At 45.6% G+C, this 18,357-nt stretch overlaps 1 protein-coding gene across 1 annotated transcript; it reads left to right on the plus strand.

The window, feature by feature from the left end:
• The first annotated feature begins 13,579 nt into the window (after nucleotides 1-13,579).
• LOC129062275 (involucrin-like) lies at nucleotides 13,580-14,389 on the plus strand. Its single transcript, XM_054563120.1, has one exon. It carries the CDS (start codon nucleotides 13,580-13,582, stop codon nucleotides 14,387-14,389), a length of 810 nt encoding a protein of 269 aa, XP_054419095.1.
• Nucleotides 14,390-18,357: the final 3,968 nt, after the last annotated feature.

The raw sequence follows: 18,357 nt of genomic DNA on the forward strand, positions 1-18,357 counted from the left end.
TGTAAGAAACCTCAAGTTCTTCCTTGAGCTTGCATGTTTCTGCGTGGACACACAAACGCAGAACACACCACACATGCATTCGTGTGTGCCCATATGCACACATAGAGATGAATACGTGTACCTAGTGGTAACCCTGGCTCAGTTTTAAAAACCAGTTTAGGCTAGAGGCTTATCTGTGGATGCTTGAAGCGGGCAGGCGGTGGCAGTTCTACCTCGGCAGCTGTCACTCCAACTCCCACACCCATCCTCCTCCACCCAGTGACAGGGCTCTGACAGACCAGGCACCTCCCTCCCTAGCTGGCGTCCTGCTCATTTCCCCATTTCCCCTCCCTCCATGTCTCCTCCAAGGCTAGAGGGCCCTCCAGGTCTCTGCCCACTGACTCCTGGTCACTGCCACCCCCTCTTTCCTGCTCTGGGGCCTCAACAGTGGCTTTCTTCTTTGTGCCATAGGAGGGGCATGGCAGAAACCATAGAGAGGCTGCCCCAAGGGCCCCATATCAGGGCTGAGGCCTAGGGCTGGGGGAACGTGGATTTCCGAGGTGGGATGAAGGTGGGTTGGTAAGAAGCAAAGAGAGAGTCATTTTGTTTTTCCTGCTCCTGGAAGAATCAGGAAATTATGAGAATCCTGAATGGTTAAGTTTGAGGACAACCACAGAGTTCAGTTCACGCCTCCTCATCCCCGGACACTACCCCCATAGAGAGGAAGAGGTACAGCCCAGAGAGGTGAGGCGAGCTGGCTCTGCCCTATGTCTTAGGGGTTGTACAGCCAGGCCTCGACCTTCGTCTACGATGCCAGGAGAAATGTTCTTTCCATATCCTGTTGCTGTCATGGCTCCCTGGCTGGCGACTGCCCACATGCTGAAGGGCACAGGGTGAGATGGTGCATTCAGAAAGGGTGTAACTAATGGTCAGTCACCCTAAATGTAAGACTTTCATTGGACCTTGATCCCTGGGTGCCATGTTTGAGACCAGACTAAGCACATGCTCTGAGCTGGGATGCAGGCTGGCTTGAATCCACTTATGAGCCCCTGAGGCAGATCACTGAACTTCAGCCGTCCTCATGTGTAAAATGGGGTAAGAACCCCTTAGGCAGGCTGTGATCATTCATGAGATAATGTTTGTGAAGTGCCTGACAGTGGACCCACACACAAGATACTAAAGGTCACACTGTTCCTCATTAGCTAAGGGATCTCAGGCAAATTTCTCCCAATTCTGACCTTTTCATTTTTATCTGAAAATGACCACCTAGTGCGGAACCAACACACTGACACGTGGGAACTTCCTGTGGACCGGGAACTGCCTGTGCCCTCGGGGGTGTCCAGCCCTGCTTTCCCGGCCTTGATCTGAGTCATCTCTCTGAAGATGGGCAAATTCGGGGTGGGGGGGGCGGTCAAGGAGAGGGAAATGAAAACAGGCAGCCAACTTTCCCTCTGAGAATGTTCTTCTCTTTCTTCTAGGATCTCCAAAGCTCAAGAAGATGTGTGAACGATCAAAATGCAACCCATGTCCACCAAAACCGCCCTGCTGCCCCGCAAAACCCCCCTGCTGCCCCGCAAAACCCCCCTGCTGCCCCGCAAAATCCCCCTGCTGCCCAGCAAAATCCCCCTGCCGCCCACCCAAACCCCCGTGCTGCATTGAGCCCAAGTGCTGCTGTTTGGAGCCCAAGCCTGAGTGCACGTGCCTGAACAAGGATTCGGAGCCCAAGCCATCCCAAACTCAGAGCAAGAGCTCCCCAAACCAACAGTCGCCCCAAAGTCCAAAACTTGGGCCCAAGTCAGATAGCACAGCACAGAAGAAGCCAAAGAAGTAGATTGTCCGAAATGAGTAGGTGACCATGCCCATCACTTGGTAAAGTCAACTAGACCTGCATTTGGAGAAGCTGTTTCTCACTGACCACCATTTACTCCCATCCAGAAGCCCCTATTTCCCTTCATAGCACCTCCCCCCCGCCACCCTGGGGAGATTCCAACTGGAAATGGAAGGTTGAAGAGGCTGGAATCATCTTTCCTAGTGATCCTGACATTAGATAGCACAAAAATAAAAGCGCAATCAATAGAACGTTGTTTCCCTTTGCTTTTTAACCAGTGAAACCACCTCATTTGCCTGGCCTAAGTCCAAGAAAATGTTCTGGGCAGGTCATGAAGGACTGAAGAGCCAGCAGTCCAGCATCCAGAAGCACAGGGCTTCTGCTGAGCCAGAGTCAGAGTGACTGACTCATTCTGGTTTTCAAATGCATGTCCTGCATTGCAGGAACCCCTCCAGTCACCTTAACTGGAAGAACTCCAGACCTGGGTCCCTGGGTACCACCTCTGAGACAAGAACAAGCATGTCCCTAGGAGTGGTTCCCTTCCCACAACCCAGAAGAGGATTTAGTGGAGGTGGAGCTACCAGGACTCACCAAAGCTCCATTCTGGTGCAGGCAATGGAGACCCATGGCATCAGCACTGGCTCTTTGGTCCTAGAGCAGGTGGTTCAACCTCTCTTTGGCTCCCATTTCCTCATGTGTAAAATGCGGGTAGTGGTACTTATCTCAAAGGGTCTTTATGAAAGCCAAAGGAGATAATTCGTTCAAAGTACTTAACATAGGGTCTGACATATAGTGTATAGACAATTCATGGTTTCCTCAAAACTCTCTCGTCACCAGGTACATATTTCCCTCCAAAGAAGCAACCATACTTTAATAATTTGTCCTTAAAACACACCTCCAATAATCCAGGAAATAGAGAAATCAGCCTTATTCACCATACTCTTAAACTTCTATTTTTACTGTTTCTTTGGTATATAATTGACACATTACTTCTAAAATTTTCCTAATGCCCCTTTACATTTCCCCCTTCATAATTCTCTATGCTCCAATCCCCAAGAAACAACTTTTTTCTCCATAAAGTACTTTTGATCTCCATAAATTAGTTTTCAGTTTCAAGAATTTTATAAGAAGAATCATCTACTGTGTATTCTATGCCTTCTTCACTCAGCAAAACTACTTTGAGACTCAAATTGTTGCATATATCTCAGTTGTTTATTATTTTTTATTTCTGAGTAGTAAATGCCCTCATTGTATACATAGGCCACATTTTTGTTTATTGTTCTTTTGATGGACATTTGGATTGGTTTCAGCTTTCGGCTATTACAAATAAAGTTGCTATGAACATTCAAGACAAGTCTTTCGATGAACATATGCTTTCACTTCTCTTGGGTAAAGACCTAAGAGTAGAATGACTGTGTTATATAGCAGTAGGTATATGTATTACTTTTCAAGCAGCTGCCCAACTGTTTTCCAAAATAATTGTGTCATTTTCCATTCCCATAGGAAATGCATGAGAATTCAGGTTGTTTCACATCTTTGCTGATATTTAGTATGCTCAGTTGTTTCTTTTTTTAATTTTTAGGTATTCTAATATATACATAGTATTATTTCATTGCAACTTTAATTTGCATTTCTTTGATGGCTATTGATATTGAGCATCTTTCCTTGTGTTCATTTTTCCCCACATAACTTCTTTGGTAAATTATCTGTTCAAATATTTCTTCACTTCACTAATATATTCTTGATACAAGTCCTTCCACTCTGTGGCTTGCCCGTCTGTTCTTTTAAAGTTTCAAAGAGTAGGAGTTCTTAATTTTAATAAAATCTAATTGCAATTTCCCACCACTGTCTGATAATAGAACATTACTATAAAAGCTTTTATAAGCCAAAATGGCATAAAGTGAAGAGTACCCCCACTTTCTAAAAGTTTGGGTTATGCCGCTTTCTAAAAGCAGTAGATAGCTGTAATCATTTTTTTTTTTTTTTGTAATTTTAGGGATCTTGTTTTTGGCCTCATATCTAAGAAATCTTTGCCTACTCCTAGGAGACAAAGATTTTCTCCTGTTTTCTTCTATAAGTTAATTTTTGTACAATGAAAGTTTTAGGCAAAGCTTTTTGGTGGGGGAGGGAAGCACAAAGAGGACTACGTGGATACCCAGTTGTTCCAGATTATCTTTTCTCTACTGAATTAATTGCTTTTACATTTTTGTTAAAAATCAGCTGGCCATATTTGTTCACACTTATCTCTTAGTTCTTATTTTCTTCATTAACCTATTTGTTTATCCTGACATTTTATTTACTGTAACTTTGTATAAGTCTTAAAGTCAGATGATATTAAATCCTGTAATGTTGTACCTTTTCAAAGTTGCTTTAGCTATTTTAGGTCCTCTGCAATCCCATATGAATTTTAGAATAAACGCGTTGATTTGTACCAAAAAAAAAAAAGCCTACTGATATTTTGAATGGGATTGAATTAATATATAGATTAAGTTAGAAAGGAATGAATATCTTAATACTGAGTCTTTCAATTAATGAACATGGAATATTTCTAAATTTACCCTAGGTTGTCATTAAATTTTTAAAGTTTTATAGCTTTCAGTCACCAAGTTTTGCACATATTTTATCATAGGTTCCTTAAGTAGTTTATATATTTATACTTTGATCATATTTAAATGATATTTTATTTCAGTTTCTAATTATTTGCTGATAATATGTAAAAATACAATCATTTTAATATATTAATCTTGTATAGTACTTATTAGTTTTAATAGCTTCATGTAAATCCCATAGGCTTTTCTACATATATGATTAGGTCACCTGAGAGTTTTACGCTTTTCTTTCCAATCAGAATGATTTCATCCCTCTCTTTTTTTTCTCTCTCTCTCTGCCAAGTGAAGCTGTCCCTTCTCTTTCTACTGTACAAAAAAAAATTTTAACAAAAAATGGATGTTAATTTTGAAAACTGCCTTTTCTGCATCTACTGAGATGATCATGTAGTTTTTCTTTTTCAGTCTGTTAATATGGTGAATTACATTGATTGATCTGTAAATGTTACCACAACCTTGCCTTCCTAAGGTAAACCTTATTTGAAAGATTGTTTAGCCCTTCTTACATGTTCTTAGATCTGATTTGCTAAAATTATATTGTTTTGTTAATGAGTTTCCTTGTAGTTTTCTTGTAATGTCTTTGTCTTGTGGTAGAAAAGTAATGTCCCAATAAAAAGAGTAGTCACTTCTCCAATTTTCAGATCAGATATCAATGAAATAAAAAAATAGAAACAGAAAATCAATGAAACAAAAGCTGATTCTTTAAGAAGACTGATAAAATTGATGAAAACACTAGCCAGATTGAGCAGTAAAAAAAGATAAGACATACATTATCAATATCAGGAATGAAAGAAGTCTGTCGGTATTAAAAATAATAAGGGCATATTATAAACAATTTATGTCAAATTTAAAAACATAACATGAATGAATTTCTTAAAAGATAAAACTAGTTCATTCAAAAGGAAATGGACTATCTGAAAACTTCTAAATTAGTTAAAGGAATTTATATTTTCAGTTAAACACCTGCCCCTTAAGGAACCTCCATGGCTACACTGATGAATTCTACCACACATCCAGGAAACTAAATCAGTTTTCCACAAGCTGCTCCAGAAACACAAAAGAACTCTTTCAATGACAGAAAACTCAATTTAGGAAGATGGCATCCTGGAAAGACTTCCCTCTGTCTTTAGAGTCCAATACAGCTGGTTTCCCCTCTTCCACCCAACACTTACATCAACTGCTGTTTGCTTGGTTAAACACTAAGGAAGTGCTCATTTAGATTGGCTCCAGATTGTGGCTATTACAAATAAAGCTGCCTTTCCTGATTACTCCATTTAAAATAAAGGCCCTCCCTTCCCCAGCACTCTATAAGCCCCTTTCATGCCTTATTTTTTGACATAGTACTTCTGACAGGCTTTACAGTCCAGGTGTGTATTTATTTTACTTGTCACCTGCCTCCCACACTGGACTGAAAGCTTTAGGCGGATGCAGTTTTGTCTGTTTTGTTTGATGCTGTATTTCTAGAGCAGCTGAACAAAAAATAAGGCAGAAGGCGCAAGAGGTACTTCCAGTAGAGACAATGACACGCACAAAGGCACAGCGGTGATTACAAATGAACTCGAGAGATGTGGTTTGACCCTCACCTGCCGCTGACCCCTCTGTGATCCTTCCCCTCTCTAGACCGTGACCATGAAGGCCCCTCCAGCACCAGCTTTCTCACAAGCGGATCCTTCACTGGGGAGGGAGGCGGTTCTAGGGTGACTGGGGCCTGAGGCTCCCGGGAGAAGTGTTGGGGCTGCGGTACAAGGAAGAAAGAAGGGTCAGGCTAGAGTTGAGCATGTAAGAACTCACCTGTAACAGGAGCTCTAGGTTCACCTTTCTCCCTCTGACCTTTTTTCTCCCCTTCCTTCCCCTTTATCCCCCACCAAACAGGCTTTCTTGTTAAACTTCAGTGGCAGGAAAATAACTTTTCAGCCACTCCAGCAGTTTCCAGCTTGCTTGTCTCCTGGTTTGCAGCTCTCCAGGGCTCCCCATGCCAACCCTGGACTCTTCCTGGCAACACAGAAGGACTCCAGTGTCTATTGACTGAGTGGACACTTCTGCATTTAGAGGTCAAGAGGTCAGCCTGGCAGCAGAGATGCACATGCTTGATCCAACCGTGGGACCCTTGCCCAGTCTTTGCACTGCTCTGAGCCTCAGCTTGTCATCTGTTAAATGCAGAGGATTAAATAAGAGAGTAGATGAGGATTATTTAGCACCATGTCTGGTAAAGAGCAGATTTGAATGTCTGTTTCCTTTGCTTTCTCCACAGGAAGATTCTCGCAGCCCTGGTATGCTCACACCTACATCCATGCCCCGGTCAGTTAGTTGAGTACATGGCATGCATTGCACCCATCTCTCAATTTCTGTACCTGGCGCTCCATCAGGAGAGCAGGAGCAGGAGTTGCATCTCCTGCAGACTGAGAGGGGAAGTGATAGGTAGGTCAAGGCCCTCCCCAGTGCACTGGTCCAGCTGGAGCCCTGTCAGCCAGCACTTGCCCTGAGTCTGGTTTGTTGGAGGTGGTCAATGGGAGGCATGGTTTAAGGAGGAAGACATAGGCCCTGTTTTATACTCTGGACCAGGCCAGCCCATCTGGAGCCTGGAGCAATGGGACAGCTTCCTGGCAAATAGTCCACTGTATGGGGCACAGATGATGTTAGGAAGGACCTGGGCTGAGGCTGCTCCAGGGGCTCAGCAAGACCCAAGGGAGGCAGGAATATTTGGGCAACTAACTCCTCTTGGTGAAAATGTCTCCTCCAAGACCAGATATGTGCCCAGATCTCCCACACACCCAAAAAAACACACAAATTCACATATACACAAAAACATACACCAGAGACACACAGGCACACTCACATACAAATGCACGCACTCATACACACTAACACATATGCATGCACATGACTCCACATGCATCTACATGGCCTCTGCAACCACTTTCAGGAGTAATTTCAAGAGCAATTCCTCCTCTCAGAAGGCAGTGATGAAAGATCAGGTATCCCCCAGCAAGTGCCTAATTAGCAGGGAGGGAGTGGGGTGAGGATGCAAACCAGGAGGCCAGCCAAGTCACATGGGCATCCTTGCCTCCTTTGATTTGTCTGACCATTGACAATACTTCTGGGGGAGCCAGCATGACTAAACTTCGTCCCTCTCTCCCCTTTTGTTCTGTACCTGCCTCTTTTCTTTCCTCTATGATGCCCCTCCCCTATCTCCTTCACCCATGGCCCTGCCACTCTTCCTGTCTGTCTGCCCCCTACCTACTGGGTTCCTCCCCCTGCCTTCCTCTCCCTGAACCATCCCTGTGGAGTCCTACCCATGCCTTTTTCACCAATTAATCACTGTGCAAGCCGTGCACTGGCAGAGCCCTCACAGTCTCTCTCTGGCTTTGTGTGGCTCTCTGTGCTGTATTCTATTACCTGGGCCCCTTTGTCCACATCAAAGTGAGACTCAAACTACTGCCTCTCTTCTTCCCACACAGCCCCCAGGCCCCTCCATGCACATCATGAGGTAGGAATGCAAACCTATTGGGATTCCTCAGTGAGTCTGCAACTTAGGAACACAGTCAGTGCACACAAGGCCTCCTGAGCGCAGAGGACACAGTCCCATGGCTGAGCTGTGGCATCGCTTGAGGCCTGCAGCACGCAGACTGGGAGGAGGAGCCGGTGGGAGGTCAGGAGCCTGGCTTCTGTCCCCACTCTCCTCCCAGACACTGTCCTGTTTTGGGGCTTTGGGGCTTTCATTTGCAAAATGAGATGATTCTTGACTACCTTGCATCCTTAAAACTCTATATCTAGTTAGGCAGGTAACACACAGCATTCCATCAGCAAACATTGGCCATGACTCTGAGCAATGCAATGGTCAGTTTCTGAGTACAATCATGAGCTAACCACATATATTAGTTCCCCAAATCCTCACAGAAATTGAAGGCGTTATTCATATTCCCATTTTATAGACAAAGAAACTGAGGGCCATAGGAGTAAAGTGAATTGTCCAGATAGCAGGAAGTGTAGTAGGATTCAAACCCAGACCTGTCTGCCCCCAAACCCAGCATGAATCCTGAGTAGTCACCTTCTCCCAGGTGAGGTCAGATGAAAATAAACTTCAACACCAGCACCAGACTGGAGGAGAGCTGTCTGTTCCCTGGACCAATGAGAACAATCCCAAGGGCATTTCGGCTGAATCTGAGCTAAGGAAAGCTGGCCCTTCCTTTAGAAAACCCAGAACTGACTCCCTTAGGAGGAGTCAGTAAATGACTGGTTCAGAATTGGAAGATTTCTGAGGTCACCTAGTGCAACCTGTCACATGGCCATCAGATGCTCAAGCACCTGAGAAGTCAGGCGGTAGGGAAGGGAGTCCCCAGACAGAGGTCAGAATACATAGGTTCCAGCCCAGCTCTATGGCAGGATCCCTGTGCTTTGGCTACTCAGTCCTCTCGCCAGACTTCAACGCCCACCTGTCACAAGAAGGGATGGGTCTTGGTAGAGGGGATTTGGCTGTGTTCAAAAGCCCCTATGTACCAGACACTCACTGGGCGAGGCTTTCCCATGCATTCTCCAAGGTTCCTCCAGCTCAGACACGCTGCTGCCTTCCAATGCAGAGGATCAACTACAAAGAATGTGATTTCCCAAACAGTGAGCCCAAGGCGAGGGGTGGCATTCTGCCAGCTGGAGGAGAGGACACAGAACATCTCCTTTTCCCACTACTGGGAGCCATTCCTGCCTTTGTTCCTCTCATTTCACCAAGACCAGGACTTGAACTGGCCTTCCACGGTGAGCAGAGTGAGAGCCAGCATTGGGGACTGAACATGGGACCAGCCATCCCAGAGGCCAAGGAGGGAAGTCAGAGGAAGACCTAAGAAAAGCAAATGGCACATCAGATGGACCAGCACTGAAGCCAGAGAAGAAGTATCACCCTCTTGGCCTTCTCATGGTCTTGTGTCCCTTCCTTGCTTTGTTCCCTCCAGAGCATCAGGCAGGCACAAAAGATGAATGGGGGGCAAAGGTCAGGTTCAGGAGGCCATGGGGGACGGCAAGGATTCGGGGCATGTGAGGAGGCGACAAGTGCAGGCTGCAGATTGAGAGATGAGGTAGACAGCAGTGCCCTGGGCAGAGGAGGAAGCCTATGGGGAGGAATCGGAGATTAGCAGCCTGAGTGGGGGCATGGCCAGCCCAGAACAGCCTATGCAGGGCTACCCAAGATGGGAAGAAACACAAGACCCCTGGCTCAAGTCATATACCCAGGACCATCTGCCGTCACCACACACTTCCAGCTAAAACTGTTCCCCACACCCCTTCCCCAGGGCAGCGAATGCTGTGATCAGTCCCTTTCTGCACCCACAGTAAAGCAACAGCTCAAAGAGTCTGTCTCACTTCAAGAGAAAGAAACCTGCCAGCTTCTGCCTCTGCAAGAGAAACAGGCAGTGCCTCCTTGGTCTGGGGAAGAGCTGGGGTCAAGGCCTCTGCAGGGGTCATGGAGTGTGAGCTCATCCTCATTACGTGGGGTGGGGGCTAGACAGTTACCTTCACTCATCATGTGGGCCCTATGAGGTCACTCGCAGACACTGAGGGAATCTTCCCAATATACATGCATGTCCGGCCCCCAAATGGGCAACATAAGGACAGAGAATGAGCCCTCTGAGCCTTTAAGATTCTGAGATTCCTCCAGCCCCTGCCCTTCACACACACACACACACACACACACACACACCCCAGCTGCACGCTCCTCCTCCCTCCTTCCCACACCCTATCTTTGCCCATGGCCAAAGGCTCATACACACTGTCTCCCCCAAAGCTCTCATTATGCTGTGAATCAGAGGGCGGGAGGCAGATCTGGCAGATACAGCCCCTAGAAACCCATAAGACCGGTGTGACTTCCGGGAGCAGGGTCTGCTGCCCTGGGACTCACTGTCATGGGCTGGGGAGAGGCAGATTCCTGTCGTGTGAGGTCAGCAGCAGAGCTCAAGGTCATGAGTGCCCATGTGAGTTCTCCACCAGTGGGGTGGAGGGGAGAGCTCCCCCGGCCCCAGAAGATGACACAGCCCACTTGCTATGGAATAGGCAGAGCGAGGTTGTGGGTGGGCTCAGGGATCAGAACTGGAATGAGGAGGGCAGCCTTTCAGAGGCGGGAGTCCCTCCTCTCTCTTTCCAGACTGAGCCAGTTGAGCATGACAGAGTTAACCCTGTAATTGATCTATTCGGGGCTGGAAGGAAAGTGCCTGTTGGAAAATCCATGAGGAATCAGGATACTTCTCAAAATTAGCCCCAGAAATGAATATTTGTCTTCATATTGTTCTAATAGTTCTTTTTTGTTAGGTTGTAAGAAAGTGAGTTTAAATAATGTTCATAAAATAAGCTATAAACCAATCATAAAAAAAGCAAATCACAATTCAGTTTTGTTTGCGCGCACACACACACACACACACACACACACACAATTCTTCAATAGTAGTTATCTCCAGGTGGAGAGTTTCACTGTTTATTCATTCCTTCACTTACTATTTGTAGAGCACTGATTTGTGTGGTGGTTGTCATGGGTTCTGGGAATGTGGTGGAACACACACGAGGCAAAACAACCCCTGCCCTATAAAGCTTATTCTCCAATGGGAGAGAGAGGAGAGATAGGGAAGAACCAAGTGACCAAATACAAATAAAAAGGGCCCTCAATTGTTATCAGTGGCATGAAGTAAACCAGAAGATAACCCTGCAGACGGAGTAGTCAGGCAAGGCTCTCTGGTGGCCCCACCATTCACACTGATGCTGAGGAACAAAAAGCGAGGGGCCCAGGGAGCACCAAGCCCAGATGTGAGAGCTCCAGGCTCCTCCTGGTAGCTGAGGACCCTCAGCAAGGCTCTCTGACAGCATAGCAATGAGTCTGGATTTTATTCCAGGTGCACTGAGTCGCCACCAATATCAGGGAGGGATGAGCTGCAATATCCACTCTGCAAAATTACTGAAGCTCTTTTAGAGAATGGTTTGGAGAAAGTAATAGATAGTTTGATTTCATCTTTATACCTTCATGAATTTCCAAAAATAATTATAGAAAGTGTTTAGCATCATAAAAAGCAAACTTTATTTTATAGATTGTATATTTAGTACCTGTTTCCTTGTCTAGAGTGGCCCATGTTTTGGAGATTCTATGAGTTTTGATTCTTGGGAACTTCTGAACTACAACCTTGGACATAGGGACAGGGCAGCCCACAGCACAAAACAGGAGACTCCTACAAGCATTCTATTAGTCTGTATTGGGCCTAAAGTCCTGTCCCCCTGAAGTGACAGAGTTTATTTCCTCACCAAATAGAGTTAAATACAGGTCCTGAGAACAGAGGAGCTGTGGGCCAAGACCCCTAATAACTCCATCTCTTCATGAGAAATGATTTGTGCCAACTTTACACAATATACCCTGGTCTGGACATTCCATAAAGACACACAACTTTCCATTTCTTCCCCTTGGAAGTGAATCTCTCAACCTAATAATGGGGATAAACCCATTTTAAGGGTAGAGAAATGGAGATTCAGAGATGCTTGGCTGAGGTCACAAAACAAGAGGAAAAGAGGACCTGGTTCCCAACCTGCCTCCTTCACCTCTCTGTGCTCAGGTCATGAGTAAGACAGGAGTGCCTGAGCTCCCAGAGCCCTCTGGCCAGGCAGGAGCTGTGTCTCTCTGTGAAAAGGGGCCCCAAGCAGTTTTCTGCTTTAGGTGCCTCTGATGAGTCAGGGAGGGGCTGGAGGAAATTGACCAACTTCAGTGGTGAAACCAGTCCATCTCCTTCAACCTGGGAAGGTGGCCAGGCTGGGGGCAGTATAAAGGGCACCCTGGCCCCTGCTCATCTCAGCACTCCACTAGAAGCCTCTCCAGTCATCCTTACTGTGAGCCTGGTAAGTGTTAGCCAGCAGCAGCAGGGCTGAGTGAGACCAGGGGCCTCCAGCAGGCCAGAACCTGGCTGGGTCAGCTGGCCTGGGCAAGTGCAGCTTTCACTCATGGGCTGGACTTAGCTGTAGTGCCTGTCCTTCTAGAAGAGTTCAGGTCACTGTGCTGAGGGGTAGGTGCCATGGAATGGAAACAGAACAGACAGCAATCTGATCCTGACCCATCTTGTCTTGGGACATTTTGGAATGTGTGTGTGTGTGTGTGTGTGTGTGTGTGTGTGTGTGTGTGTGTGTGTGAGAGAGAGAGAGAGACAGAGAGAGACAGAGACAGAGACAGAGACAGAGACAGAGACAGAGACAGAGCGAGGGTCAGCAAGGCGGGGTAGGGGGTGAGATGGTGATGCGGGGGAAATATGGCCAAATTCTTTCCTAAAGTTGTTTGACTTAGGTTGACTGTGATTTTGCTTTCTCTATGGGGTCAGGGGCTTCAGGCAAATGCATGTAACTATTGGCTCTGTGGCAAAAGGGGAAACCTCAGAATAGGGAAAACTTTCTATTTGGAGAAACCCAGGCAGACCAGGGCCAGGAAAACCCAACCTAAAAGTGGAGATTTGAAAGAGCCAGCACCACTCTCAACAACCTTGCAGCCCCTCCCACCACCCCTCACCTGAGCACTGCGGCTGCAGCTGAAGCTCAAAGATATGATGGGAAGTAGCTCTGGATTAGAATAGGCCAATCCATTCATTTTAAAGACGAGACAGCTGAGGCCCAGAGGGGCTAAAGACCTTGCCCATAAGCACACAGGGATGTTTAAACCAAGAATATGTCATGTGACTCCAATCCAGGACTTAGGCCATGACTTCTCATGTCCCATCTGCCATGGGCTATTGGGTTCCAGGACTCAGCATTCCTCTTGGAAGTCTTTCTTTCCTAGGACCTTACCTCTTTCTGCTATAATCTCAGAACTCTTCTCTCCTCCTTGGTCAACTGAGGTCAGAATTAAGGAGATACAAGGATGAGTCACAAGCAGGAGGCACAGCGGCACCCAGCCCATGCTTGCAGAGCAGCTCTGGAGACAGACCGTTTGCAGGGAAGAAGAAGGCTCCCAGGAGGGCCTCTCCCCACCTCTCCCCATTACTACCCTCACTCTCCGCTGCTTCTGGGGAATGACAACTGGACGTGGTGGGAGAGTGACCAGCCCCAGAAGAGAGAGGGTGCTGAGAAACTGAGCACTGATCTCTGGGGGATTCATCTAGTTTCTCTCTTCAGGCACTCCTCTAACCTCTCCTGTTTTTCAGGTTGACCTAAAGCAGCTTCCGAGATGTCCCAGCAACACATTCTGCCCGTAACTCTTCCCCCTGCTCTCAGTCAGGAGCCCCTCAAGCCTGTGTCTCCTCCCACTGATACCCAGCAGGAGCAAGTGAAGCAGCCGATTTCACTGCCTGTCCCATGCCAGAAGGTGTCCTCTGAGCTGCCAGTGGAGGTCCCCTTGGAACATGGGGAAGCGCACACAATTCCTGTGAAGGGGGTGCCTGAGCAAGACTGTGAGCCACAGCCCCAGAAGCTGCAGCAGCAGGAACAGCATCTGGAACAGCATCTGGAACAAAAACAGGAACTGCAGCAGCAGGAACAGGATTTGGAACAGAAGCAACAAGAGTCACAGAAGCAGGAACTGCAGCAGCAGGAAAAGCATCTGGGACAAAAGCAGCAACAAGACTCACAGGAGCAGGAACTACACCCAGAACAGCATCTGAAACAGCTGGAGCAACATGAGCAGGAAGCGCAGCAGCAGCAACAGGAACAGCATGAGCACCAAGAAGCAGAAAACTTGGAACAGCAGCTGGAGAAAGATAAAGCACAAAGGGAACAGCTGCTACAGGAGGAGAAGCCCCTGGACCAGCAAGTGGAGCAAGAGCTGGCAAAGAGGGATGAGCAACTAGAAAAGAAAGAAGAGCAGCTGCTGGAGCACCTGGGACAGAAGCAGCTAGAGGCAACAGAGCAACAGAAGGGACAGCTGGAGCAACCCGCATTTGTGCCAGCTCCTGGCCAGGTCCAAGAGATCCACCCAGCCCAGGCACTGCAGGAAGTCTTGTCCTCCGCAGAGGAACAGAGGAAGAAACAGGAGGCATAGTGGCCCCTCAGACATAAGTAACCACTCCCAATGTCCCAGAGGCCCTCAGGCTATCCCACAAAAGTGAAGAGAGAGCTGAGCCAGTGGACTCACTTATCTCAGGTCCCCCAGTCTGGATGGCCCACCTTATCTGTAAACCTGTCTGACCCTGTTTTTCTGCATGTCTTTGTGCAGTGTGGTGGTGGGGGTGGGGGGTGGTATTGCCAAGCACCTACTCCTGATGACTCCAATTCCACCCAATCCCAACCTCAGGTGGCCAGAGCCTCTGCCTGAGGACAGTTACTACAGTAACTCTGACTTCATCCCCAGTATTATAGCTCAATCTGTGAATGTATACAATGATACAGAATAAATCTTAGAAGTCCTGAGATCCTGTATTCTCTTTGGCTTCTGTTCCTCTGTCTCTTACCATATGAAAAACCCATGTGTGGGTCAATAGTTACAATGGACTTTCTTGGCCAACTCCTAAAGAAGGACAGACATCTTGACCTCACTTTAAGTCTGCTCCCAAACTACCCAATACTTTCAATAGCTTCTAAAAATGAAACCAGACCAAAACAAAAACAACTTCATCATGCACCTGAAAGCACACTTGCAGTGATGAAGTGGGGATAAGTTACTGTGGTTGCAGGGGAGGGGATCTAGCCATCTCAGCCCAGCACTGCCTTACACACACAGAACCCATTCTCAGCCCATGGCCAAGGGGACAGGCAGGGAGTGGGAGCTCCCTCTGGGTTCTGGTCCCATCCTGGGTTTTCTTTCTGTAGAGTGGTCTCATATTTTCCAAGAATCTTGTGGACAGCCTACTTGGTTAAGGAAGATTTCAGAAAAGCATTAGAAGCAAAACTGAGCAAGGCGGGGAGAGAAGAGACTCTTGGGACTGGTTTCTGATGGAGAGTGTGACAGTGTCATGGAAGGAGAGAAAGGTTGGGCCAACTGGAACCAGGGAAGCCAAAATGCTGAATCGCCTGGAAAAATACAAATCCAAGGTCATCATAACCATTACCCTCCCTGTCATTTCCATAGCCTTTACTGCCACCAATCACTTCAGGACGTGGCACTCTCTCTTTCCTGGGGATCACCAAGCCTTTAACTGTTTAGTTACATCACCTCAGGCAGGCAGCTTGTCTCAAGTTACCCAAAGCTGTCCGAGATGGCATGATGATACATCAGGGACATCTTTATTGAGACTTCCCTAGGCACCAAACTAAATAGTTCTGAATGGCATTAGCATCTACTCCTCCCCCCTCCCAACTCCAGCAACACTCACTATCTTTCCTCCTTAGGTATTCTCTCTCTTGGGGAATGATACTACCATCTGTGCATTCACCTAAACTATTGACGCCTTCATCATTCCTCACTCTTCTTCTCTTCCTCCCTACCCCCCACCAATGATCAAGTCTTTGCTATTTGTAATACACTTCCCAAGCTCAGACTGAGATCATTTCTTACTAAAACTATTACAATAGCCTTCAGATCGGTTTTCTTTACCCCCTAACAATCCACCCCATAATCCATCCATCACATAGAGGACAGGGTGTTCTGCTTAAAATTCTGATCTAACCACGTTCCTCCTTGGGTTAACACTTGTCCATGCCTCTCATTACTTAGAGGATGAGAATGCAGACTCAAATTCTCCTAACAGGACAAGAGTTAACAGGAAGTCTGAGTAGAATTGGGGCAGCAGAGATTGAGGGAGAGGGAGAAGTAATTAGAAACACCCAGAATATGTGAAAAATTATTTTGAAGTATTAGGTTATGATTTTTTAATAGACCTTATATTTTAGAACAGTTTTGGATTTATGGAAGTCAAGAATAGTACAGCAAGTTCCCATACACTTCATACCCAGTTTCCCTTATTATTAACATCTTACATTAGTATGGTACATTTATTGTATCAATTAACAAAACAATACTGGCACCTTATTATTAAAGTACATGGTTTATTCCAAGTTTCTTGATTAGTTTTTACCTAATGCTTCTTTCTGTTCCAGGATCCCACACATCACACTACATTTAGTTGCCATGTCTCCCTAGGCTCCTCTTGACTCTGACAGTTTCTCAGACTTTTCTTGTTTTTGATGACCTTGATAGTTCTGAGGAGTCCTGGTCAGTATTTTTTAGACTATTTCTCAGTTTGGTTTGTCTGATATTTTTCTCATGATTTGACTGGAGTTATGTGTTTTTGGGAGGAAGAATACAGAGGTAAAGTATCATTTCAAAACATTATATACATGCTTTGTACATACTACTGACATGATCTATCACCTTGATCACCTGGCTGAGGTAGTCAGGTTTCTCCATTGTAAAGTTACTCTCTTCATCCTCTCTGCAACATGCCACCTTACCACTCTGTGTTCTTTGGAGCAAAGTCACTATAAAAAGTCCACAATTAACAAGTGGGGAGGTAAGCTGCCCATCTTTGAGGGTGAAGTATTTATTTCCTTTTTATTCAGGTTTCCATTAAGATGTTGAGTAGGAAGGCTGAGAGGGCACATGGTTGCCCTGTTTTTTATCTTAGAGGGAAGGTTTCCAGTTTCTCGTCATTAAATAGAATCTTAGCTGTAAGTTTCTTTGTAGCTATTTTTAACCCAGATGAGAACGTTCTTCTCTGTTCCTAGTTTGTTGTGCATTTTTATAATGAATGGGTGTTGGATTTTGTCAAATGCTTTTTCTGTATCAATTAAAAGGAACATAAGATTTTTTTTTCTTTAGCTAGTTGACATGCTGGATTACACTGATTAATTTGCAAATGTTGATCTATTGGGTTGACCAAAAAGTTCACTTAGTTTTTTCATAAAATAAAAGACACGTTTTTCATTTTCACCAATAACTTTATTGATTTGAATATTTTTAGTATGTTGGCTATCTCCCATGTCATATAACATTGACTGTTCTCAATTAATGTTTTGATTTGATCGCTATCAACTTCACCTGGTCTACCAGACTGTGGAGCAACACCCAGTGAGAAGTCTCTAGCGCAAAACTTTGCAAATCACTTTTGACACATTTGATCAGTCACAACACCTTTTCCATACACTGTATAAACCTTTTTTTTTTGCATTTCAGTTGCATGTTTACCTTTCTTGAAATAATAAAGCATAATATGCCAAAAGTGTTGCTTATTTTCTTCCATCTTCAGTATTAAAATGGCTACACAGAAATTCACCAACTTTGACAAGTTTTTTTAAATGCATGCTGATATGACAGCTGTCACAATACAATCTAACACAATTGTTTCAAATGACGTTAAAGACAACTAAGTGCTGCTAGAGGCATCTTATGGAAAAAACCAAATGAACTTTTTGGCCAATGCAATATCTTGCCTCTGAAAGATAACTCATGTTACCTACTCTCTGCTATACCTGAATCTTATCACCCTCTTTGGCACTATGGAGCCCAGGTCAATAAACATGTCCTACCTCAGCCCAGGCTACAAGGGACAGCCACTATGTATTTGGCTTCTCAACGATGCTGAGGCCCCTTCACCAATACACTCTTTATAATTTTAATGTCAGGAGTGTCGTCTCGGCTTTCTGAAGAACAGAGTCAGTTGATGGGATTAATGGTTACATAATAGATTCATTCTTGCTAACCTACCTCTCAAACTCTATCCTTTTCTTAATATTCTGCTAAGGTGGTTCTGGCATCTCCACCTCATTTAATGTGGGCCATAACTTCTTCCAAGTTCCAAAAGGCAACTCAGCATCATATTAGGACTGACAATATGCCCCCATATCATTCCCCTAATCAGTTTAATGTTCCACTCCTTATGGGTATAACATCCTCAAGATCCTCCCCCTGGTAAGCTCTCTTTACCATGTGCCTGTCCATATTACCTGCAGATCCTTCACTGTATTCTTTCCTCCCTTAGCCGAACCAGCAGAGCAGGTGTGGACAGATCGTCAGTTAGACAAATATTGTCCTACCGGGCATCCACTTCAGGTGAGGCTTCTTCATAATCTTAA

Source organism: Pteronotus mesoamericanus, unplaced genomic scaffold, assembly GCF_021234165.1.
Source record: "Pteronotus mesoamericanus isolate MK-2021 breed Mesoamerican mustached bat unplaced genomic scaffold, CSHL_Meso_final scaffold_705, whole genome shotgun sequence".
NCBI lineage: Eukaryota > Metazoa > Chordata > Mammalia > Chiroptera > Mormoopidae > Pteronotus > Pteronotus mesoamericanus.

Coding starts and splice junctions, on each gene's coding strand:
- LOC129062275 (XM_054563120.1), top strand. CDS start 13,580: ATGTCCCAGCAACACATTCTGCCCGTAACTCTTCCCCCTGCTCTCAGT.